At 57.3% G+C, this 20357-nt stretch overlaps 3 protein-coding genes across 6 annotated transcripts in view; 1 reads left to right on the top strand and 2 right to left on the bottom strand.

The window, feature by feature from the left end:
- The first annotated feature begins 8258 nt into the window (after window positions 1–8258).
- ZNHIT2 (zinc finger HIT-type containing 2) lies at window positions 8259–9469 on the top strand. Its single transcript, XM_038764856.1, has one exon. It carries the CDS (start codon window positions 8290–8292, stop codon window positions 9400–9402), a length of 1113 nt encoding a protein of 370 aa, XP_038620784.1. The 5' UTR covers window positions 8259–8289; the 3' UTR covers window positions 9403–9469.
- Window positions 9470–9498: 29 nt separating this feature from the next.
- TM7SF2 (transmembrane 7 superfamily member 2) lies at window positions 9499–15128 on the bottom strand. 4 transcript variants are annotated; one of them, XM_038764853.1, is made up of 11 exons: window positions 13744–14163; window positions 12727–12781; window positions 11553–11749; window positions 11417–11471; window positions 11005–11199; window positions 10823–10926; window positions 10596–10718; window positions 10362–10530; window positions 10189–10269; window positions 9977–10099; window positions 9618–9878 (listed from the first exon to the last, which is right to left on the bottom strand). In XM_038764853.1, exons 1-11 carry the CDS (start codon window positions 13852–13854, stop codon window positions 9718–9720), a joined length of 1374 nt encoding a protein of 457 aa, XP_038620781.1. In that variant the 5' UTR covers window positions 13855–14163; the 3' UTR covers window positions 9618–9717. The 4 variants fall into 4 exon arrangements, with proteins under 4 accessions (XP_038620780.1, XP_038620781.1, XP_038620782.1 ...); XM_038764854.1 differs by lacking the exons at window positions 12727–12781; window positions 13744–14163 and adding an exon at window positions 15074–15128; XM_038764852.1 differs by lacking the exon at window positions 10362–10530 and having other exon boundaries at window positions 9499–9878; window positions 11417–11749.
- Window positions 15129–17920: 2792 nt separating this feature from the next.
- The window catches only part of VPS51 (VPS51 subunit of GARP complex), a 28798-nt gene continuing 26361 nt past the window's right edge, over window positions 17921–20357 (bottom strand). The window contains 1 exon segment of the mRNA XM_038765357.1: window positions 17921–18366. Coding sequence (XP_038621285.1) covers window positions 18106–18366 — 261 coding nt within the window. The 3' untranslated portion in view covers window positions 17921–18105.

Below are 20357 nucleotides of genomic sequence, written 5' to 3'. Positions count from 1 at the left end.
AAGCACTGCTCTAAGCGCTGGGGAAGATTACAAGGTGATCGGGTTGTCCCACGGGGGGGTCACACTCTTCATCCCCATTTTACAGATGAGGGAACTGAGGCTCAGAGAAGTCAAATGACTCGCCCAAGGTCACAGGGCAGACAAGTGGCAGAGCTGGGATTCGAACCCATAACCTCTGCCTCCAAAGCCCGAGCTCTTTCCACTGAGCCACGCTTCTTCTCCTATACACCTATGAGGTGTATAAGGTCCTATAAGGTCTTATTCCTTTATCATCATCATCATCATCATCATCAATCGTATTTATTGAGCGCTTACTATGTGCAGAGCACTGTACTAAGCGCTTGGGAAGTACAAATTGGCAACATCTAGAGACAGTCCCTACCCAACAGTGGGCTCACAGTCTAACAGGGGGAGACAGAGAACGAAACCAAACATACTAACAAAATAAAATAAATAAAGAGCACTGTACTAAGCGCTTGGGAAAACACAGTACAACAGGAAACAGTAACATTCCCTGCCCACAACAAGCTCACAGTCCAGAGGGAAAATATTACACCGAATAAGACCAACGGGGAGTAAAGATTGGAGGAAGGAATACACACAACCTTCGTTATGTTGATGATACCACCCTACTAGCAGACAGTGAAGAAGGAAATTAAGGAAATTCCTTAAAAATTAAGGAACACAGAGCCAAAAGATGGGCCTATATTTGAACGTCGAGAACACAAAGATCGTGACAACTGGAAGTTTCAGCACATTTGTAGTGGCTGCAGAGAGGCTTGAAATAGTTGACCATTTTTCTCTCCTGGGATCGCTAATCAACAACAGAGGAAATAGTAGCCAAGAAATACGTCGAAGATTAATGTTGGGAAGACATGCTGTGAAAAGCCTGGGGAAAACCATGAAATGTGCTGCTGTAACGATTGCCACAAAAATACAAATTGTCAACTCCGTGGTGTTTCCAGTGACAGTGTACGGATCCGGAAGCTGGACGGTGAAAAAACAGGATAGAAAGACCCTCGACTCTTTGGAAATGTGGTGTTGGAGAAGGCTTTTGCGAATGCCGTGGACGGCCCGAAAGACAAACGAATGGATTTGGGGGCAAATTAAACCAAAGTGGTCTTTGGAAGGCCAAAGGACTCGTCTTAGAGGAGCATATTTCAGACACGTCATCAGGAGGACCGAGTCTCTGGAGAATCCCTCCTGCTAGGAAAAGTCAAGCAGGGAAAACGTGGAAGAGGCAGGACGGCGGCAAGATGGTTAGAGACCGTAATAATAATAATGATGATGGCATTTATTAAGTGCTTACTATGTGCAAAGCACTGTTCTAAGCGCTGGGGAGGTTACAAGGTGATCAGGCTGTCCCACAGTGGCCTCACAGTCCTAATCCCCATTTTCCAGATGAGGGAACTGGGGCGCAGAGAAGTGAAGCGACTTGCCCAAAGTCACACAGCTGGCAATTGGCGGAGCCGGGATTTGAACCCACGACCTCTGACTCCATGAGCCACGCTGCTTCTCTTCACCGTAACAATGAGAACGGAAGAACCGTTAGATTATAGCAGAGGACAGGACGTCCTGGAGAAAGTCTATCTATGGAGTCGCTACGAATCGGAAACGACTCGAAGGCATTAATAACTGTGTGCACAGCATCATCATCATCATCATCAATCGTATTTATTGAGCGCTTACTATGTGCAGAGCACTGTACTAAGCGCTTGGGAAGTACAAATTGGCAACATCTAGAGACAGTCCCTACCCAACAGTGGGCTCACAGTCTAAAAGGGGGAGACAGAGAACAAAACCAAACATACTAACAAAATAAAATAAATAAAGAGCACTGTACTAAGCGCTTGGGAAAGCACAGTACAACAGTAAACAGTAACATTCCCTGCCCACACCAAGCTCACAGTCCAGAGGGAAAATATCCGTAATTTTATTTGTGATGATATTATATTATCATCATCATCATCATCATCATCAATCGTATTTATTGAGCGCTTACTATGTGCAGAGCACTGTACTAAGCGCTTGGGAAGTACAAACTGGCAACATATAGAGACAGTCCCTACCCAACAGTGGGCTCACAGTCTAAAAGGGGGAGACAGAGAACAAAACCAAACATACTAACAAAATAAAATAAATAAATAAAGAGCACTGTACTAAGCGCTTGGGAAAGCACAGTACAACAGGAAACAGTAACATTCCCTGTCCAAAACAAGCTCACAGTCCAGAGGGAAAATATCCGTAATTTTATTTGTGATGATATTATATTATCATCACAATTATTCATATAATATTATATATTATAATAACATTATAATATATTCATACCATATATTCATAAATATATGAATTTATTTATTGATGTCTATCTCCACCTCAAGCTCCTTGTGGGCAGGGAACGTGTCTCCCAACTCTGTTCTATTGTACTCTCCTATTCTAATCCCGGCTCCACCACTTGTCAGCTGGGTGACTTTGGGCAAGTCGCTTAACGTCTCTGAGCCTCAGTTACCTCATCTGTAAAATGGGGATGAAGATTGTGAGCCCCACGTGGGACAACCCGATCACCTTGTTTCCTCCCCAGCGCTTAGAACAGTGCTTGACACATAGTAAGCGCTTAGCAAATGCCATTATTATTATTATTATGCGCTAAGTACAGTGCTCTGCACACAGTAAGTGCTCAATAAATACTACTGATCGATTGAAGCAAGAAAGGCAGGCAGAGCTTCCTGTCTTCTCCCCTGCCCACGGTTGTTTGTACTCTCCCAGCCATTTAGTACAGTGCTCTGCACATAGTAAGTGCTCAATAAATACAATCGACTGTGAGCTCTTTGTGGACAGGAATGTGTCTGTCATAACGTACTCCCAAACGCTTAGTACAGTGCTCTGCACACCGTAAGCGCTTAATAAATATTGATTGATTGCAACAGAGAAGCAGCGGGGCTTAGAGAAGCCCCTTCATTCCACGGAAACTGCCCTCTCAAAGGTCACCAATGACCTCCTGCTTGCCAAATCCAACGGCTCATACTCTGTCCTAATCCTCCTTGACCTCTCAGCTGCCTTTGACACTGTGGCCCACCCCCTTCTCCTCCACACGTTATCTGACCTTGGCTTCACAGACTCCGTCCTCTCCTGGTTCTCCTCTTATCTCTCCGGTCGTTCTTTCTCAGTCTCTTTTTCAGGCTCCTCCTCCCCCTCCCATCCTCTTACGGTGGGGGTTCCCCAAGGTTCAGTGCTTGGTCCCCTTCTGTTCTCAATCTACACTCACTCCCTTGGTGACCTCATTCGCTCCCACGGCTTCAACGATCACCTCTACGCTGATGACACCCAGATCTCCATCTCTGCCCCTGCTCTCTCCCCCTCCCTCCAGGCTCGCATCTCCTCCTGCCTTCAGGACATCTCCATCTGGATGTCCGCCCGCCACCTAAAGCTCAACATGTCGAAGACTGAGCTCCTTGTCTTCCCTCCCAAACCTTGTCCTCTCCCTGACTTTCCCATCTCTGTTGACGGCACTACCATCCTTCCCGTCTCACAAGCCCGCAACCTTGGTGTCATCCTCGACTCCGCTCTCTCATTCACCCCTCACATCCAAGCCGTCACCAAAACCTGCCGGTCTCAGCTGCGCACCATTGCCAAGATCCGCCCTTTCCTCTCCATCCCAACCGCTCCCCTGCTCGGTCAAGCTCTCATCCTATCCCGTCTGGACTACTGCACCAGCCTTCTCTCTGATCTCCCATCCTTGTGTCTCTCTCCACTTCAATCCATACTTCATGCTGCTGCCCAGATTATCTTTATCCAGAAACGCTCTGGGCATATTACTCCCCTCCTCAAAAATCTCCAGTGGCTGCCGATCAATCTGCGCATCAGGCAGAAACTCCTCACCCTGGGCTTCCAGGCCGTCCATCCCCTCGCCCCCTCCTACCTCCCCTCCCTTCTCTCCTTCTGCAGCCCAGCCCGCACCCTCCGCTCCTCTGCCGCTAACCTCCTCACTGTACCTCGCTCTCGCCTGTCCCGCCGTCGACCCCCGGCCCACGTCCTCCCCCGGGCCTGGAATGCCCCCAATCCCTCTGCCCCTCCGCCAAGCTCGCTCTCTTCCTCCCTTCAAGGCCCTGCTGAGCGCTCACCTCCTCCAGGAGGCCTTCCCAGACTGAGCCCCTTCCTTCCTCTCCCCCTCGTCACCCTCTCCATCCCCCCATCTTACCTCCTTCCCTTCCCCACAGCACCTGTATATATGTATATATGGTTGTACATATTTATTACTCTATTTATTTATTTATTTATTTATTTTACTTGTACATTTCTATCCTATTAATTTTATTTTGTTGGTATGTTTGGTTCTGTTCTCTGTCTCCCCCCTTTAGAGACTGTGAGCCCACTGTTGGGTAGGGACTGTCTCTATGTGTTGCCAATTTGTACTTCCCAAGCGCTTAGTACAGTGCTCTGCACATAGTATGCGCTCAATAAATACGATTGATTGATTGATTGATTGATTGAGAGAAGCAGCGTGGTTTAGTGGAAAGAGCCCGGGCTTGGGAGTCAGAGGTCGTGGGTTCTAATCCCGGCAACACCGCTTGTCAGCTGGGTGACTTTGGGCAAGTCGCTTCACTTCTCTGGGCCTCAGTTCCCTCATCAGTAAAATGGGGATGAAGACTGTGAGCCCCCCGTGGGACAACCTGATCACCTTTTATCTACCCCCAGCGCTTAGAACAGTGCTTGGCACATAGGAAGTGCTTAAAAAATACCACCTTTATTATTATTATTGCAATGTACCTTCACCCCCTTAGTGGAAAGAGCCCGGGTTTGGGAGTCAGAGGTCATGGGTTCTAATCCCGGCTCTGCCACTTGTGAGCAGTGGGACCTTGGCAGTGTGGCTCATTGGAAAGAGCACGGGCTTTTGAGTCAGAGGTCATGGGTTCGAGTCCCGACTCCGCCGCATGTCCGCTGTGTGACCTTGGGCAAGTCACTTAACTTCTCTGAGCCTCAGTTCCCTCATCTGTAAAATGGGGATTAAGACGGTGAGCCCCACGTGGGACAACTTGATCACCTTGTATCCCCCCAGCGCTTAGAACAGTGCTCTGCACATAGTCAGCGCTTAACAAATGCCATTATTATTATTACTATTATTAAGTCACTTCACTTCTCTGGGCCTCAGTGACCTCATCTGCAAAATGGGGATATAGACTGTGAGTCCCACGTGGGACAACCTGATCACCTTGTATCTCCCCCAGGGCTGAGAACAGCGCTTGGCACATAGTAAGCGCTTAACAAATGCCATCATTATTGTTATTATTATTGTTATTGCAATGTACCCTCCCACCCTTAGTGGAGAGAGCCCGGGCTTGGGAGTCAGAGGTCATGGGTTCTAATCCCACCTCCGCCACTTGTCTGCTGTGTGGCCTTGGGCAAGCCACTTCCCTTCTCTGGGGCTCAGTTCCCTCATCTGGAAAATGGGGATGAAGACTGTGAGCCCCACAGGGGACAACCTGATCACCTTGTATCTCCCTCAGCGCTAAGAACAGTGCTTGGCACATAGTAAGCGCTTCATAAATACCATCATTATTATTCTCTGGGCCTCAGTTCCCTCATCTGGAAAATGGGGATGAAGACTGTGAGCCCCACGGGGGGACAACCTGATCACCTTGTATCTCCCTCAGCGCTTAGAACAGTGCTTGGCACATAGTAAGCGCTTCATAAATACCATCATTATTATTCTCTGGGCCTCAGTTCCCTCATCTGGAAAATGGGGATGAAGACTGTGAGCCCCACGGGGGGGCAACCTGATCACCTTCCATCTCCCATCTTCCAGAAGCTCCTCACCCTGGGCTTCAAGGCTGTCCATCCCCTCACCCCCTCCTACCTCACCTCCCTTCTCTCCTTCTACTGCCCAGCCCACACCCTCCGCTCCTCCGCCGCTAATCTCCTCACTGTACCTCGTTCTCGCCTGTCCCGCCATCGACCCCCGGCCCACGTCATCCCCCGGGCCTGGAATGGCCTCCCTCTGCCCATCCGCCAAGCTCGCTCTCTTCCTCCCTTCAAAGCCCTACTGAGAGCTCACCTCCTCCAAGAGGCCTTCCCAGACCTAGCCCCCTCCTTCCTCTCCCCCCAGCACCTGTATATATGTTTGTACAGATTTATTACTCTTTTTCTTTGGCTTGCACATATTTACTATTCTATTCATCTTATTTGGTTAATATGTTTTGTCTTGTTGCCTGTCTCCCCCTTCTAGACTGTGAGCCCGCTGTTGGGTAGGGACCGGCTCTACATGTTGCCAACTTGGACTTCCCAAGCGCTTAGTCCAGTGCTCTGCACACAGTAAGCGCTCAATCAATACGACTGAATGAATGAATGAATACAATTCGGCAACAGAGAGAGACGGTCCCTACCCAACAACGGGCTCACAGTCTAGAAGGAGGAGACAGACGACAAAACAAAACAAGTAGCCAAGTTTTACCAGATCCTCTAGATCGTCTACACTCCTCGTGGGAAGGGAACCTACCAACTCTGTTGTACTGTGGTCTCTCAAGTGCCTAAGAAGCAGCCTGGCCTTGTGGCTACGGCCTGGGCCTAGGATGCACAATAAAAATGTAATAATGATGGCATTCAACCTATGCATCAAGCAAAAACTCCTCACCCTGGGCTTCCAGGCTGTCCATCCATCCATCCCCTCGCCCCTTCCTCCCTCCCTCCCTTCTGTCCTTCTCCAGCCCAGCCCGCACCCTCCGCTCCTCTGCCACTGCTAATCTCCTCACCGTTAGGCCTCGTTCTCGCCTGTCCCGCCATCGATCCCCGGGCCTGGAATGCCCCCAATCCCTCTGCCCATCCGCCAAACTAGCTCTCTTCCTCCCTTCAAAGCCCTACTGAGAGCTCACCTCCTCCAGGAGGCCTTCCCACACTCAGCCCCTTCCTTCCTCTCCCCCTCGCCATCCCCCCATCTTACCTCCTTCCCCTCCCCACAGCACCTGTAGATATGTTTGTCCAGATTTATTACTCTATTTATTTTACTTTGTACACATTTACTATTCTATTTATTTTGTTAGTGATGTGCATCTAGCTTTACTTCTATTTGTTCTGACGACTGGACACCCGTCCACGTGTTTTGTTTTGTTGTCCGTCTCCCCCTTCTAGACTGTGAGCCCGTCGTTGGGTAGGGACCGTCTGTAGATATTAATGGCTATCGCCCCATCTAGACCGTAGGCTCGTTATGGGCAGGGAACGTGGCTGCTAAACCTGTTGAATTGTAAATAAATCATAAATAATAATAAGGATGATGGCATTTGTCAAGGGCTTACTATGTGCAAAGCACTGTTCTAAGCGCTGGGGAGGATACAAGGTGATCGCGTTGTCCCATGGGGGGCTCACACTCTTCATGCTGGGATGGATCGGCTACGTCACGCCGGCAGGGCCTTGCCGTTCGCCGGAAGTGCCGCGCCGCGCGTCGCCATGGAGACGGCGGGGTAGCTGCGTCACACCGGAAGTGCCCAGCCGTTCGCCGGAAGTGCCGCGCCGCGCGTCGCCATGGAAGCGGCGGGGTAGCTGCGTCACACCGGAAGTGCCCGGCCGTTCGCCGGAAGTGCCGCGCCTCGCGTCGCTATGGAAGCGGCGGGGTAGCTGCGTCACACCGGAAGTGCCCGGCCGTTCGCCGGAAGTGCCGCGCGTCGCCATGGAAGCGGCGGGGTAGCTGCGTCACACCGGAAGTGCCCGGCCGCTCGCCGGAAGTGCCGCGCCGCGCGTCGCCATGGAGGCACCGGGGTAGCTCCGTCACACCGGAAGTGCCCTGCCGTTCGCCGGAAGTGCCGCGCCGCGCGTCGCCATGGAGGCGGCGGGGTAGCCGCGTCACGCCGGAAGTGCCGCGCCGCGCGTCGCCATGGAGGCGCCGGGGTAGCCCCGTCACACCGGAAGTGCCCTGCCGTTCGCCGGAAGTGCCGCGCCGCGCGTCGCCATGGAGGCGGCGGGGTAGCCGCGTCACGCCGGAAGTGCCGCGCCGCGCGTCGCCATGGAGGCGCCGGGGTAGCCGCGTCACACCGGAAGTGCTGCGCCGCGCGTCGCCATGGAAGCGGCGGGGTAGCTGCGTCACACCGGAAGTGCCCTGCCGTTCGCCGGAAGTGCCGCGCGTCGCCATGGAAGCGGCGGGGTAGCTGCGTCACACCGGAAGTGCCCTGCCGTTCGCCGGAAGTGCCGCGCGTCGCCATGGAAGCGGCGGGGTAGTGCGTCACACCGGAAGTGCCCCGCCGCGCGCCGCCAGCGCCACGCCGGAAGTGTCCGTTCCCCGGCGGGCAGCGCCTTTCCGCCATGGAGGCTGAGGGAGCGGCGGCGTGCGGCCTGTGCCCGCCGGGTCGGGCCCGGGCGTCGCGCTACACCTGCCCCCGCTGCAACGTGGCCTACTGCTCCGTGCCGTGCTACCGGGCGCACGGCGCCTGCGCGGAGGCCTTCTATCGCGACCAGGTGGTCGGCCATCTGCGGGGGGGCCGGGCCTCCTCCCCGGGGCGCCTGGCACGAGCCCTGAGGCGCCTGAGGCGGCAGCGACAAGATGACCCCGGTCGTGACCTTGACCCCAGCCGTGACCTTGACCCCGACGACCTTTGCCCTAGTCATGACCCTGACATCGATGACCTTGACCCCGGCCTTGACCTTGACCCCGCCGAGCTGTGGGCCCAGCTGGGCCCGGCGGAGAAGGCGGCCTTCGAGCGGCTGCTGAGGCGGGGCGAGGCCGGTGGGCTGCTGCCCCCGTGGCGGCCTTGGTGGTGGGGGGCCGGCGGCGGCGGCCCCCCGGTGCCCCCCGACATCCCTCCCCTGGCCGCCCTGACCCGAGGCCGGCCCTCGCCCCTGCTCCGCTTCCAGCTGCCCAACGTCCTGTTCGCCTACGCCCACGCCCTGGCCCTCTACCACGGCGACGACGACCTGGTCCCCGACGTGTGCGCCACCGTGCTGGCCGTGTCCGAGGCCCTGGGGTCCCGCCGCGTCTTCAGCAGCACCGCCGAGGCCCTGGGGGCCGCCGCCCGCGCGCTGGAGGCGGGAGAGCAGCCCCCCGGGCCCCTGGGCCCCGCCGGGGCCGCGCGGGAGACGTCCCGCCTCTTGCTGGGGGAGGACGGGGCCGGCCACAAGGGCTACGCGCTGGCCGCCCTGGGCCACCTCGCCGGGGCCCTGGGCCGGGCGCGCCGCCTGGCCCCCGGGGCCGAGGAGCGAGAGCGGCTGTACCGGGCCCGGAAGAAGTGCCGCTTCCTCCTCAGCTGGACCAACGAGAACCAGGAGGCCCTGAGGCCGCTGGCCCTGGAGTGCGGCCGGGCCCGCCGGGAACGGGCCGCGGAGGCGGAGGAGGTGGCCGCCCTCGCCGGGGAGCTGGAGAGACGCTGGGGGGGCCCGACTCCTCCCGCGCGCAAAACGCTCATCGAGGAACTGAGCTGAAGGGGGGGGCCCCGCGGGGACCCTCCCGCCCCAGTAAAACCGCGGGCCGAGGTGCCGACGGGCTCTGTCTCCGTCCCCGTTTCTTCCGACCCCGTCCCCACCTCCGCCCCGATTCCCGCCCCACTCGGACCGCCGGTAGCCGGGGAGATGGCGGGGCACGGAGGAGCACACGGTCTTTATGGAGGCTTAAACGGCAGCGAGCCGGATCGGGGCGGGGGGCACCGCCACCTTGGCGTCCTCGCCCCCTCGCCGCAGGCGGCCGGCCAGAGTCCGTCGGCGCCGGGGGCCCGAAGCAGACGTGGTGGGGCGGGGGGCTCAGTAGACGTAGGGCAGGATGCGATAGGGCACGCGCCGGCAGTACTCGCGCCAGGCCAGGCCGTACTTGCACAGGCAGCGGTGCTCGTCGCGGGCCTCGCGGTGCACCAGCAGGGCGGTGAAGTAGAGGACGTAGAAGTAGGGGAGGAGGTGGGTGACTCCTGAGGGGGGGCGAGCGGAAGGGTGCGTCCATCAGGGACACCCCCCGCCCCCCGGGCAGAGGCGCCAGGCGGGCCCCGTCCCCCCTCCCCAGGCTCACCGCAGGGCAGGGACCAGGCCAAGGCCATGATGAGGTCTCCGAGGTAGTTGGGGTGCCGGACCAGGCCCCACCAGCCGGACACCAGGAGCCGCCGTCCGGTCGCGGTGGGGATGGTCCGGAGGCCTGCGGGGAAGGGGCGGACGGGGACGTCGGCGCCCCCCGGCTCCGAGCGGGCCCCGTCTCGCCCCGGAAGGCCCGGGCCCCCCTCTCACCGGCCACCCGGGGGTCCGAGGGGTCCCTCCCGAAGATGGTCTTCTGCGAGTTGGCCCTTCGGAAGATGTAGTAGCCCACGGCTGCGGAGAGGAGGGCGGGGGTCGAGGCCTTTGCCCTCCCACGTCCGACTGGCCCGGCCCGGTTCCCCCCGCCATCCCCACCCGCCCCTGACCGTTGAGCAGGCAGATGGCGGCGGCGGCGGGGAGCCCCAGGGGCTGGGGGTGGCCCAGCAGGAACTGGGCCTGCAGGCTGTAGGTGAAGGGCACCCAGGCCAGGTCCCCGAAGGCCAGCAGGAAGCCGAAGCCGTCGTGGGTGATGTCCAGGGTGGCGAGCACGGCCTCCTAAGGGGGAGGCAGGCTCAAGCCCGGCCTCCGGGACCCCGGGGTCCCCTCCGCCCCGCTCTCACCTCGTGCCAGAGGGCGTCGGCCACGTAGAGCAGCTGGAAGGCGTTGACCAGGCCCATGGCCAGGGAGGGCCGCCCCCCCCGCAGCTCCGCCTCCCGCAGCAGCAGGGCCAGGTTCAGCAGGGCCTGGCGGGGGGCGGTCAGGGGCCGGGCTGGGCCTCCGGGACCCCCCGGACCCTCGGCCACCCCACCGGGCCTCCCCGCCGACCTCCCCGCCCGCCGGCCCGTACCCAGCCCATGAGCCCGGGCCGCAGCTCGCAGAAGTACTTGAGGTCGAAGGCGCCGATGCGGGGGTTCAGCTCGCGGCCCAGGAAGAAGTCGTACAGCGGGTGACCTGTCCGAGGGCCGGAGCTGGGAGGGGGCCCGGGGCCGGGCGGCCACCGCTCCATCCCCCGGCTCCCGCCCCTCTCACCTGTGTTTCCCCCAGGAGCCAGGGCCGAGGGAGGGGCCCGCAGGGCCTTGAGGTAGAGGAAGAGACTGAGGCCCAAGGCTGTGAGGGCGGCCGCCGAGGCCAGGGGCAGGAGCAGGTCAGCCAGAGCCCCCAGGGGCAGCCCCGCCGCCAGCCCCAACCCCACCAGGAGCGAGGTCAGTGCCAAGGCCCGGAATCCTGAAACACAGAGGACTCAGGCCCCGGGGCCCCGGCCCAGGCCGCCCCCCTCCCCAGCCCCTCCACCCCCACGGCTGGGCAGGGCAGGGAGCCCCCCATCTTAGCCTGTCCCCTGGGGGGGCAGACTGAGGCGGGGGGCTGGTGGGAGGGCCCCGGGTGCCCTGCTCCCCCCAGCCGCCCGCTCTCGGCGGTGAGGGAGGGTAGGGGGAGTCGGCACCATTGATGGGGTAGCGCAGGCGGGTCTCGTCTCTGAGCGGCAGGCCCTCGGCCACCTGCGGGGGAGAGGCCCGGCGGGGCGATGAGGCCCGCTGCCCTCGGCCTGGCCTGGCCCGATGCCCCCCAGCCCTACCCACCGAGCCGACGGGCATCAGGTAGAGGGCGGCCTGCAGGCCCAGCCAGCCCAGCAGCAGCAGCAGGGCCCGGGGGCTCCAGAAGGCGTCCGGGCCGGGCAGCGGGGTTGGCAGGCTCAGCAGGCTGCAGGGCCCCGACCGGCACGTCAGCACCAGGTGGAACAGGGTCGCGGGGAGCAGCAGCATTAGCAGGGCCGAGCCTGGGGGAACGGGGACACCTGACTCTCTTTCCCTCCCTCCATCCCTTTCTGCCCTGCTCCCCCAGCTCCCTCTGCATCCCGTGCTGGTCCCCAGCTCCCCACTTTCATCTTGCCCTGCTCCCCCAGCTCCCTCTGCATCCCGTGCTGGTCCCCAGCTCCCCACTTTCATCTTGCCCCGCTCCCCCAGGGCCCTTTTCGTTTTGCTCTGTTTTTCCAGGTCCCTCAAGTCTTGCCCTGTTTTCCTCTGCGTCTTGCCTTGTTTTCCCAGCTCTCTCTGCAGCCCGTGCTGTTCCCCTGCTCCACTTTCGTCTTGCCCTGCTCCCCCAGCTCCCTCTCCATCTCGCCCTGCTCTCCCAGCTCCCTCTGCGTCTTGCCTTGTTTTCCCAACTCCCTCTGCATCCCGTGCTGATCCCCAGCTCCCCCCTTTTCGTCTTTCCCTGCTCCCCCAGAGCCCTTTTCATTTTGCCCCGCTCCCCCAGCTCCCTCTGCATCTTGCCCCGTTTTCCCAGCTCCTTCTGCGTTCCGTGCTGGTCCCAAGCCCCCTTTTTGTCTTACCCTGCTCCCCCAGGTCCCTCTTCATTTTGCCCTGTTCCCCCAGCTCCTGCGTCCTGCCCTGTTTTCCCGGCTCCCTCTGCGTCCTGCCTTATTTTCCCAGCTCCCTCAGCGTCTCGCCCTGTTTTCCCAGCTCCCTCAGCGCCTTGCCCTGTTTTCCCGGCCCCCTCGGCATCCCGTGCTGCTTCCCAGCGCCTTGCCCTACTCTCCCAGATCCCTCTTCATTTTGCCCTTTTCCCCCAGCTCCTTCCTTCTTCATCCTGCCGTTTTCCCAGCTCCCTCAGCGCCTATCCCTCTTCATTTTGCCCTTTTTTCCAGCTCCCTCAGCGCCTTGCCCCGCTCCCCCAGATCCCTCTTCATTTTGCCGTGTTTTCCCGGGTCCCTCAGCGCCTTTCCCTGTTCCCCCAGATCCCTCTTCATCTTACCCTTTTTTCCCGGCTCCCTCAGCTCCTTGCCCTGTCTTCCCAGCTCCCTCAGAGCCTTGCCCTGCTCCCCCAGATCCCTCTTCATTTTGCCCTTTTTTCCCAACTCCCTCAGCGTCCTGCCCTGTTTCCCCAGCTCCCTCAGAGCCTTGCCCAGCTCCCTCAGCTCCCTCTTCATTTTGCCCTTTTTTCCCAACTCCCTCAGGGTCCTGCCCTGTTCTCCCAGCTCCCTCAGCGTCCTGCCCTGCTCCCCCAGATCCCTCTTCATTTTGCCCTTTTATCCCAGCTCCTTCTGCATCCTGCCCTGTTTTCCCAGCTCCCTCAGGGTCCTGCCCTGTTTCCCCAGCTCCCTCAGAGCCATGCCCTGCTCCCCCAGATCCTGCTTCATTTTGCCCGTTTTTTCCCAACTCCTTCAGCTTCCTGCCCTGTTTCCCCAGCTCCCTCAGAGCCTTGCCCTGCTCCCCCAGCTCCCCCTTCCTTTTGCCCTATTTCCCGGCTCCCTCAGCGTCCTGCCGTTTTCCCAGCTCCCTCAGCGCCTTGCCCTGCTCCCCCAGCTCCCTCTTCATTTTGCCCTTTTTCTTCCCAGCTCCCTCAGCATCCTGCCCTGCTCCCCCATGATCCCTCTTCATTTAGCCCTTTATTCCCGACTCCTTCTGTGTCCTGCCCTTATTCCCCAGCTCCCTCAGCGTCCTGCCCTGATTTCCCAGCTCCCTCAGCGCCTTGCCCTGCTCCCCCAGCTCCCTCTTCATTTTGTCCTTTTTTTCCCAGCTCCCTCAGCATCCTGCCCTGTATTCCCGGCTTCCTACGCGTCCTGCCCTGATTTCCCAGCTCCCTCAGCACCTTGCCCTGCTCCCCCAGATCCCTCTTCATTTAGCCCTTTTTCCCCGGCTCCTTCTGTGTCCTGCCCTTTTTCCCCGGCTCCTTCAGCGTCCTGCCCTGTCTTCCCAGCTCCCTCAGCGCCTTGCCCTGCTCCCCCAAGTCCCTCTTCATTTTGCCCTGTCTTCCCAGCTCCCTCAGCGCCTTGCCCTGCTCCCCCAGATCCCTCTTCATTTTGCCCTTTTTTCCCAACTCCCTCAGCGTCCTGCCCTGTTTTCCCAGCTCCCTCAGAGACTTGCCCTGCTCCCCCTTCATTTTGCCCTTTTTTCCCAACTCCCTCAGGGTCCTGCCCTTTTTCCCGGCTCCTTCTGCATCCTGCCCTGTCTCCCCAGCTCCCTCAGCGCCTTGCCCTGCTCTAACAAGTCCCTCTTCATTTTGCCCTTTCTTCCCGGCTCCCTCAGCGTCCTGCCCTGCTCCCCCAGATCCCTCTTCATTTAGCCCTTTTTCCCCGGCTCCTTCTGTGTCCTGCCCTTTTTCCCCGGCTCCTTCAGCGTCCTGCCCTGATTTCCCAGCTCCCTCAGAGCCTTGCCCTGCTCCCCCATCTCCCTCTTCATTTTGCCCTGTCTTCCCAGCTCCCTCAGCGCCTTGCCCTGCTCCCCCAGCTCCCTCTTCATTTAGCTCTTTTTTTCCCCAGCTCCTTCTGCATCCTGCCATTTTCCCAGCTCCCTCAGAGACTTGGCCTGCTCCCCCAGATCCCTCTTCATTTTGCCCTTTTTTCCCAACTCCCTCAGCGTCCTGCCCTGTTTTCCCAGCTCCCTCAGAGACTTGCCCTGCTCCCCCAGATCCCTCTTCATTTTGCTCTTTTTCCCCCAGCTCCTTCTGCATCCTGCCATTTTCCCGGCTCCCTCAGAGCCTTGGCCTGCTCCCCCAGATCCCTCTTCATTTTGCCCTTTTTTCCCAACTCCCTCAGCGTCCTGCCCTGTTTTCCCAGCTCCCTCAGGGACTTGCCCTGCTCCCCCTTCATTTTGCCCTTTTTTCCCAACTCCCTCAGGGTCCTGCCCTTTTTTCCCAACTCCCTCAGCGTCCTGCCCTGTCTTCCCAGCTCCCTCAGCACCTTGCCCTTCTTCCCCAAGTCCCTCTTCATTTTGCCCTTTCTTCCCGGCTCCCTCAGCGTCCTGCCCAGCGCCCCCAGATCCCTCTTCATTTTGCTCTTTTTCCCCGGCTCCTTCTGAGTCCTGCCCTGATTTCCCAGCTCCCTCAGCGTCCTGCCCTGCTCCCCCAGATCCCCCCTTCATTTTGCCCTTTTTTCCCCGGCTCCCTCAGCGCCCTGGCCTGTTTTCCCAGCCCCCTCAGCGTCCTGCCCCGCTCCCCCAGATCCCCCCTTCATTTTGCCCTTTGTTTTCCCGGCTCCCCTTTCGCCTCTCCCTGTTTTCCCGGCAACCTCCGCGCCTTGCCCTGTTTTTTTTTTTTTTCTTCTTTTCCCGTCTGCCCTTTCGGCCCGGGGCCGTTTTCCCAGAACCCCCCGCGGCCTTACCCAGGGGCCCCCCAAGGTCGCGGGGCGCGGGCGCCGGGCCGCGCCGTGGGGCCATGGAGCCGTTCGGCAGGTGCCCGAGGCCCCGCCCCCCCGCAGGGCCCTGAGCCAATCAGCGCCGAGCCCGGCTTCCCCGCCACCAATGGGCGGCCGGTACCGCGGGACTGGGGTCGGAGCCTCCCCAAGGCCACGCCCTCCCCGCTCGCGACCACCCCCTGCCGGACACAGCCACGCACTGCCGCCCCCCATATTATTACTACTAATAATAATGATGATGGCATTTGTTAAGCGCTTACTATGTGCCAAGCACTGTTCTAAGCGCTGGGGAGGTTACAAGGTGATCAGGTTGTCCCATGGGGGCTCACAGTCTTAATTCCCATTTTACAGATGAGGTAACTGAGGCACAGAGAAGTGAAGTGACTTGCCCAAAGTCACACAGCTGACAACTGGCGGACTCGGGATTTGAACCCATGACCTCTGACTCCAAAGCCCCTGCTTTTTCCACTGTGCCACGCTAAGCGCTTACTACGTGCAAAGCACTGTTCTAAACGCTGGGGAGGATACAAGGTGACTTCTAGATTGTGAGCCCGCTGTTGGGTAGGGACCGTCTCTAGAAGCAGCATGGCCTAGTGGAAAGAGCCTGGGCTTTGGAGTCAGAGGTCATGGGTTCAAATCCCCGCTCTACCGCCTGTCAGCTGTGTGACTTTGGGCAAGTCACTTAACTTCTCTGTGCCTGAGTTCCCTCATCTGTAAAATGGTGATTGACTGTGAGCCCCTCATGGGACAACCTGATCACCTTGTAACCTTCCCAGCGCTTAGAACAGCGCTTTGCACACAGTAAGCACTTAATAAATGCCATTATTATTATTATTATTATATGTTGCCAACTTTCATCCATTCAATCGTATTTATTGAGCGCTTACTGTGTGCAGAGCACTGGACTAAGCGCTTGGGAAGGACAAGTTGGTAACATATACGGACGGTCCCTACCCAACAGCGGGCTCACAGTCTGGAAGGGGGAGACAGACAACAAAACAAAATATATTAAAATAAAATAAATAGAATAAATATGCACCAGTAAAATAGAGTAATAAATACATACAAACATATGTACAGGTGCTGTGGGGAGGGGAAGGAGGTACTTCCCAAGCAATTGGCACAATGCTCTGCACACAGTAAGCACTCAAATGAATACGACCATGAAGGTGACCAGGTTGTCCCACATGGGGGCTCACAGTCTTCATCCCCATTTTCCAGATGAGGGAACTGAGGCCCAGAGAAGTGAAGTGACTTCCCCAAAGTCACATAGCTGACAATATTCATAATGATGCTACTTGTTGAGCGCTTACTAGGTGCCAAGCACTGTTCTAAGCACTGGGGCAGATAAAAGAGAAGCAGCGTGGCTCAGTGGAAAGAGCCCGGGCTTTGGAGTCAGAGGTCATGGGTTCAGATCCCAGCTCTGCAAATTGTCAGCTGTGTGAGCAGCCGGGCAAGTCACTTCACATCTCTGTGCCTGTTACCTCATCTGTAAAAAAATGGGGAATAAGACTGTGAGCCCCCCGTGGGACAACCTGATCACCTTGTAACCTCCCCAGCGCTTAGAACGGTGCTTTGCACAGGGTAAGTGCTGAATAAATGCCATCATTATTATTATTTACAAGGCGATCAGGTGGGGCTCACAGTTTTCATCCCCATTTCCAGATGAGGGAACTGGGGCCCAGAGAAGTGACTGGGCCTAAAGTCACCCAGCCGATGGGCGGAGGAGTCATTCATTCAGCCGTATTTATTGAGCGCTTACTGCGTGCAGAGCACTGGACTAAGCGCTTGGGAAGTCCAAGTTGGCAACATATAGAGACGGACCCTAACCAACAGCGGGCACACAGTCTAGAAGGGGGAGACAGAGAACAAAACAAAACATACTAACAAAATAAAATAAATAGAATAAATATGTACAAATAAGAGTAATAAATACGTACAAACATATAGTCATCCTGATGGGGGAGTGGAGGAGGAAACCCCAGGTCTGAGAGAGGTGGAGCCCTCCTTTCATTCGTTCATTCAATCGTATTTATTGAGCGCTTACTGTGTGCAGAGCACTGGACTAAGCGCTTGGGAAGTCAATCAATCAATCAATCGTATTTATTGAGCGCTTACTGTGTGCAGAGCACTGGACTAAGCGCTTGGGAAGTCAATCAATCAATCGTATTTATTGAGCGCTTACTGTGTGCAGAGCACTGGACTAAGCGCTTGGGAAGTCAATCAATCGATCGTATTTATTGAGCGCTTACTGTGTGCAGAGCACTGGATTAAACGCTTGGGAAGTCAATCAATCAATCGTATTTATTGAGTGCTTACTGTGTGCAGAGCACTGGACTAAGTGCTTGGGAAGTCAATCAATCAATCAATCGTATTTATTGAGCGCTTACTGTGTGCAGAGCACTGGACTAAGCGCTTGGGAAGTCAATCAATCAATCGTATTTATTGAGTGTTTACTGTGTGCAGAGCACTGTACTAAGCGCTTGGGAAGTCCAAGCTGGCAACATATCGAGACAGCCCCTACCCAACAGTGGGCTCACAGTCTAGAAGGGGGCGACAGCGAACGAAACCAAACATACTAACAAAATAAAATAAATAGAATAAGTAGGTACAAGTAAAATAAATAAATAAAAAGTCCAAGTTGGCAACATATAGAGTCGGGATTGGAACCCCTGACCTCTAAACTCCCAAGCCCGGGCTCTTTCGGCTAAGCCACGCGGCTTCTCCAATGACGACTGACGGCTGCAGGGCAGGAGGAGAAGGAAGATGGGGAGGAGGAGGAGAAGGAGGAAGAAGAGAAGGAGGAGGAGGAGGAAGAGATATTTTTTTATTGACCGGAGGTCCCGCCGCAGGAGCTTGGGGCCCTGGGGGCAAGGAGGGTCACCCCAAGAGGGACATCGCGGATAGGAAGGGTGAGGGGTGCGGCGGGGGTGGCACCTGTGTCAGGGCGGCTCCAAAGCGTCGGCTTGCGGGGGCGGCAAGCGGAGCCCCCCCGGGGCCTAGCCGCGCTCACAGATGACCTCGATGACGCTGGGCTCCATGGGCACGGGGTCGGGGCAGCGCAGGGCGGCGGAGGCCACCACCTCGTCCAGCAGCAGGTGGACCAGCTCCTCGTCGGCCACGAAGCGCCACAGGTAGAGCTGCAGGAAGTGGCAGTCCACCTGCACCTGCTGCAGCCCCCAGCGCCCGAACGTGCGCAGCCGCACGCACTCCAGCAGCGTCTTCAGGCTGATCTTGATGATGCCCGTCAGCACCGACACCTGCGGCGGGACGGTCAGTCAGTCATTCAATCAATCAATCGGATTTGAGCGCTTACTGTGTGCAGAGCACTGTAGTAAGCGCTTGGGAAGTCCAAGTCGGCAACATCTAGAGACGGTCCCTACCCAACAGCGGGCTCACACTCTAGAAGGGGGAGACAGAGAACAGGTCACCGGCGGGGCCCCGGGCTCCCCGAGCGCTTAGTCTGGCGCTCTGCACGCGGTAAGCGCTCAATAAGCGCTCATCCTATCCCGTCTGGACTATTGCATCAGCCTTCTCTCTGATCTCCCAGCCTCGTGTCTCTCTCCACTTCAATCCATACTTCATGCTGCTGCCCGGATTATCTCTGTCCAGAAACGCTCTGGGCATATCACTCCCCTCCTCAAAAATCTCCAGTGGCTAACAATCAACCTACGCATCAGGCAGAAACTCCTCACCCTGGGCTTCCAGGCTGTCCATCCATCCATCCCCTCGCCCCCTCCTCCTCCCTCACCTCCCTTCTGTCCTTCTCCAGCCCAGCCCGCACCCTCCGCTCCTCCGCCGCTAATCTCCTCCCCGTACCTCGCTCTCGCCCGTCCCACCATCGACCCCCGGCCCACGTCCTCCCCCGGGCCCGGAATGCCCCCAATCCCTCTGCCCATCCGCCAAGCTCGCTCTCTTCCTCCCTTCAAGGCCCTGCTGAGAGCTCACCTCCTCCAGGAGGCCTTCCCACACTCAGCCCCTTCCTTCCTCTCCCCCTCGTCCCCCTCTCCATCCCATCTTACCTCCCTCCCTTCCCCACAGCACCTGTACATATGTATACATGTTTGTACTTATTTTTTTACTCTATTTATTTATTTAATTTATTTGTACATATCTATTCTATTTATTTTATTTTGTTAGTATGTTTGGTTTTGTTCTCTGTCTCCCCCTTTTAGACTGTGAGCCCACTGTTGGGTAGGGACTGTCTCTAGATGTTGCCAATTTGGACTTCCCAAGCGCTTAGTACAGTGCTCTGCACACAGTAAGCGCTCAATAAATACGATTGATGATGATGATGAATAAGTACCACTGAACGTACGAGCCGCCCTCTCTACCGGCCGGAGCTCACGAGGGAGAGTCGGGGTGGAGGGTTGGGGGTGAGCGGGGAGGGGGAGCCATCCCACGAACCCACCCTTTCCCCTCTCCCTAGTTATCCGGGGAAGCAGCGTGGCTCAGTGGAAAGAGCCCGGGCTTTGGAGTCAGAGGTCGTGGGTTCAAATCCCGGCTCCGCCACTTGTCAGCCGCGTGACCTGGGGCAAGTCACTTCACTTCTCTGGGCCTCAGTTCCCTCATCTGGAAAACGGGGAGGAAGATTGTGAGCCCCACGTGGGACAACCCGATTACCTTGTATCTCTCCCAGCGCTTAGAACAGTGCTTGGCACATAGTAAGCGCTTAACAAATACCGACATTATTATTATTATTATTACCTCTATCTCGGCCTCCCCCTCTACACTCCACGCTCCTCGAGGGCAGGATCGTGCCTACCTATTCTGGCGTACTACATTCAATTCAGTCAACCGTATTTATTGAGTGCTTACTGTGTGCAGAGCACTGTACTAAGCGCTTGATCCTCCAAAGTGCTTAGTACAGCACACATGCACAGTACAGCACGTACAGTACAGTACACCCTCCCAAGTGCTTAGTACAGTGCTCTGCAAACAGTAAGCGCTCAATAAATACTACTGACCGATTTCTCTACACACAGTAAGCGCTCAATAAATACTACTGACCGATTTCTCTACACACAGTAAGCGCTCAATAAATACTTCTGACCGACTGCTCTGCACACTGTAAGCGCTCGATTCTATTTATTCATATTAACGGCTATCGCCCCATCTAGACCGCAAGCTCGTTACGGGCAGGGAACGTGGCTGCTAAACCTGTTGAATTGTAAATAAATGATAAATAATAATAAGGATGATGGCATTTGTTAAGTGCTTACTATGTGCAAAGCACTGTTCTAAGCGCTGG

The sequence above is a fragment of the Tachyglossus aculeatus genome, chromosome 22, assembly GCF_015852505.1.
Source record: "Tachyglossus aculeatus isolate mTacAcu1 chromosome 22, mTacAcu1.pri, whole genome shotgun sequence".
Lineage (NCBI taxonomy): Eukaryota > Metazoa > Chordata > Mammalia > Monotremata > Tachyglossidae > Tachyglossus > Tachyglossus aculeatus.
The sequence above is the reverse complement of the archived record's forward strand: the minus strand, read 5'-3'. Positions and strand labels throughout refer to the sequence as shown.

Bases quoted from the DNA above. Each gene is read 5' to 3' on its own strand.
- TM7SF2 (XM_038764852.1), bottom strand. From the start codon at position 13,854: ATGAAGGGGGAGCAGGGCAAGTCTCTGAGGGAGCTGGGAAAACAGGGC. The intron at 10,270-10,595 runs GTGAGAGCGGGG...TCCTCTCCGCAG, and splicing joins CCGACGCCCTCTGGCACGAG to CCGTGGGCTACTACATCTTC. The intron at 10,100-10,188 runs GTGAGAGGGGGG...CCTTCCCCGCAG, and splicing joins CTCGGACCCCCGGGTGGCCG to GCCTCCGGACCATCCCCACC.
- ZNHIT2 (XM_038764856.1), top strand. From the start codon at position 8,290: ATGGAGGCTGAGGGAGCGGCGGCGTGCGGCCTGTGCCCGCCGGGTCGG.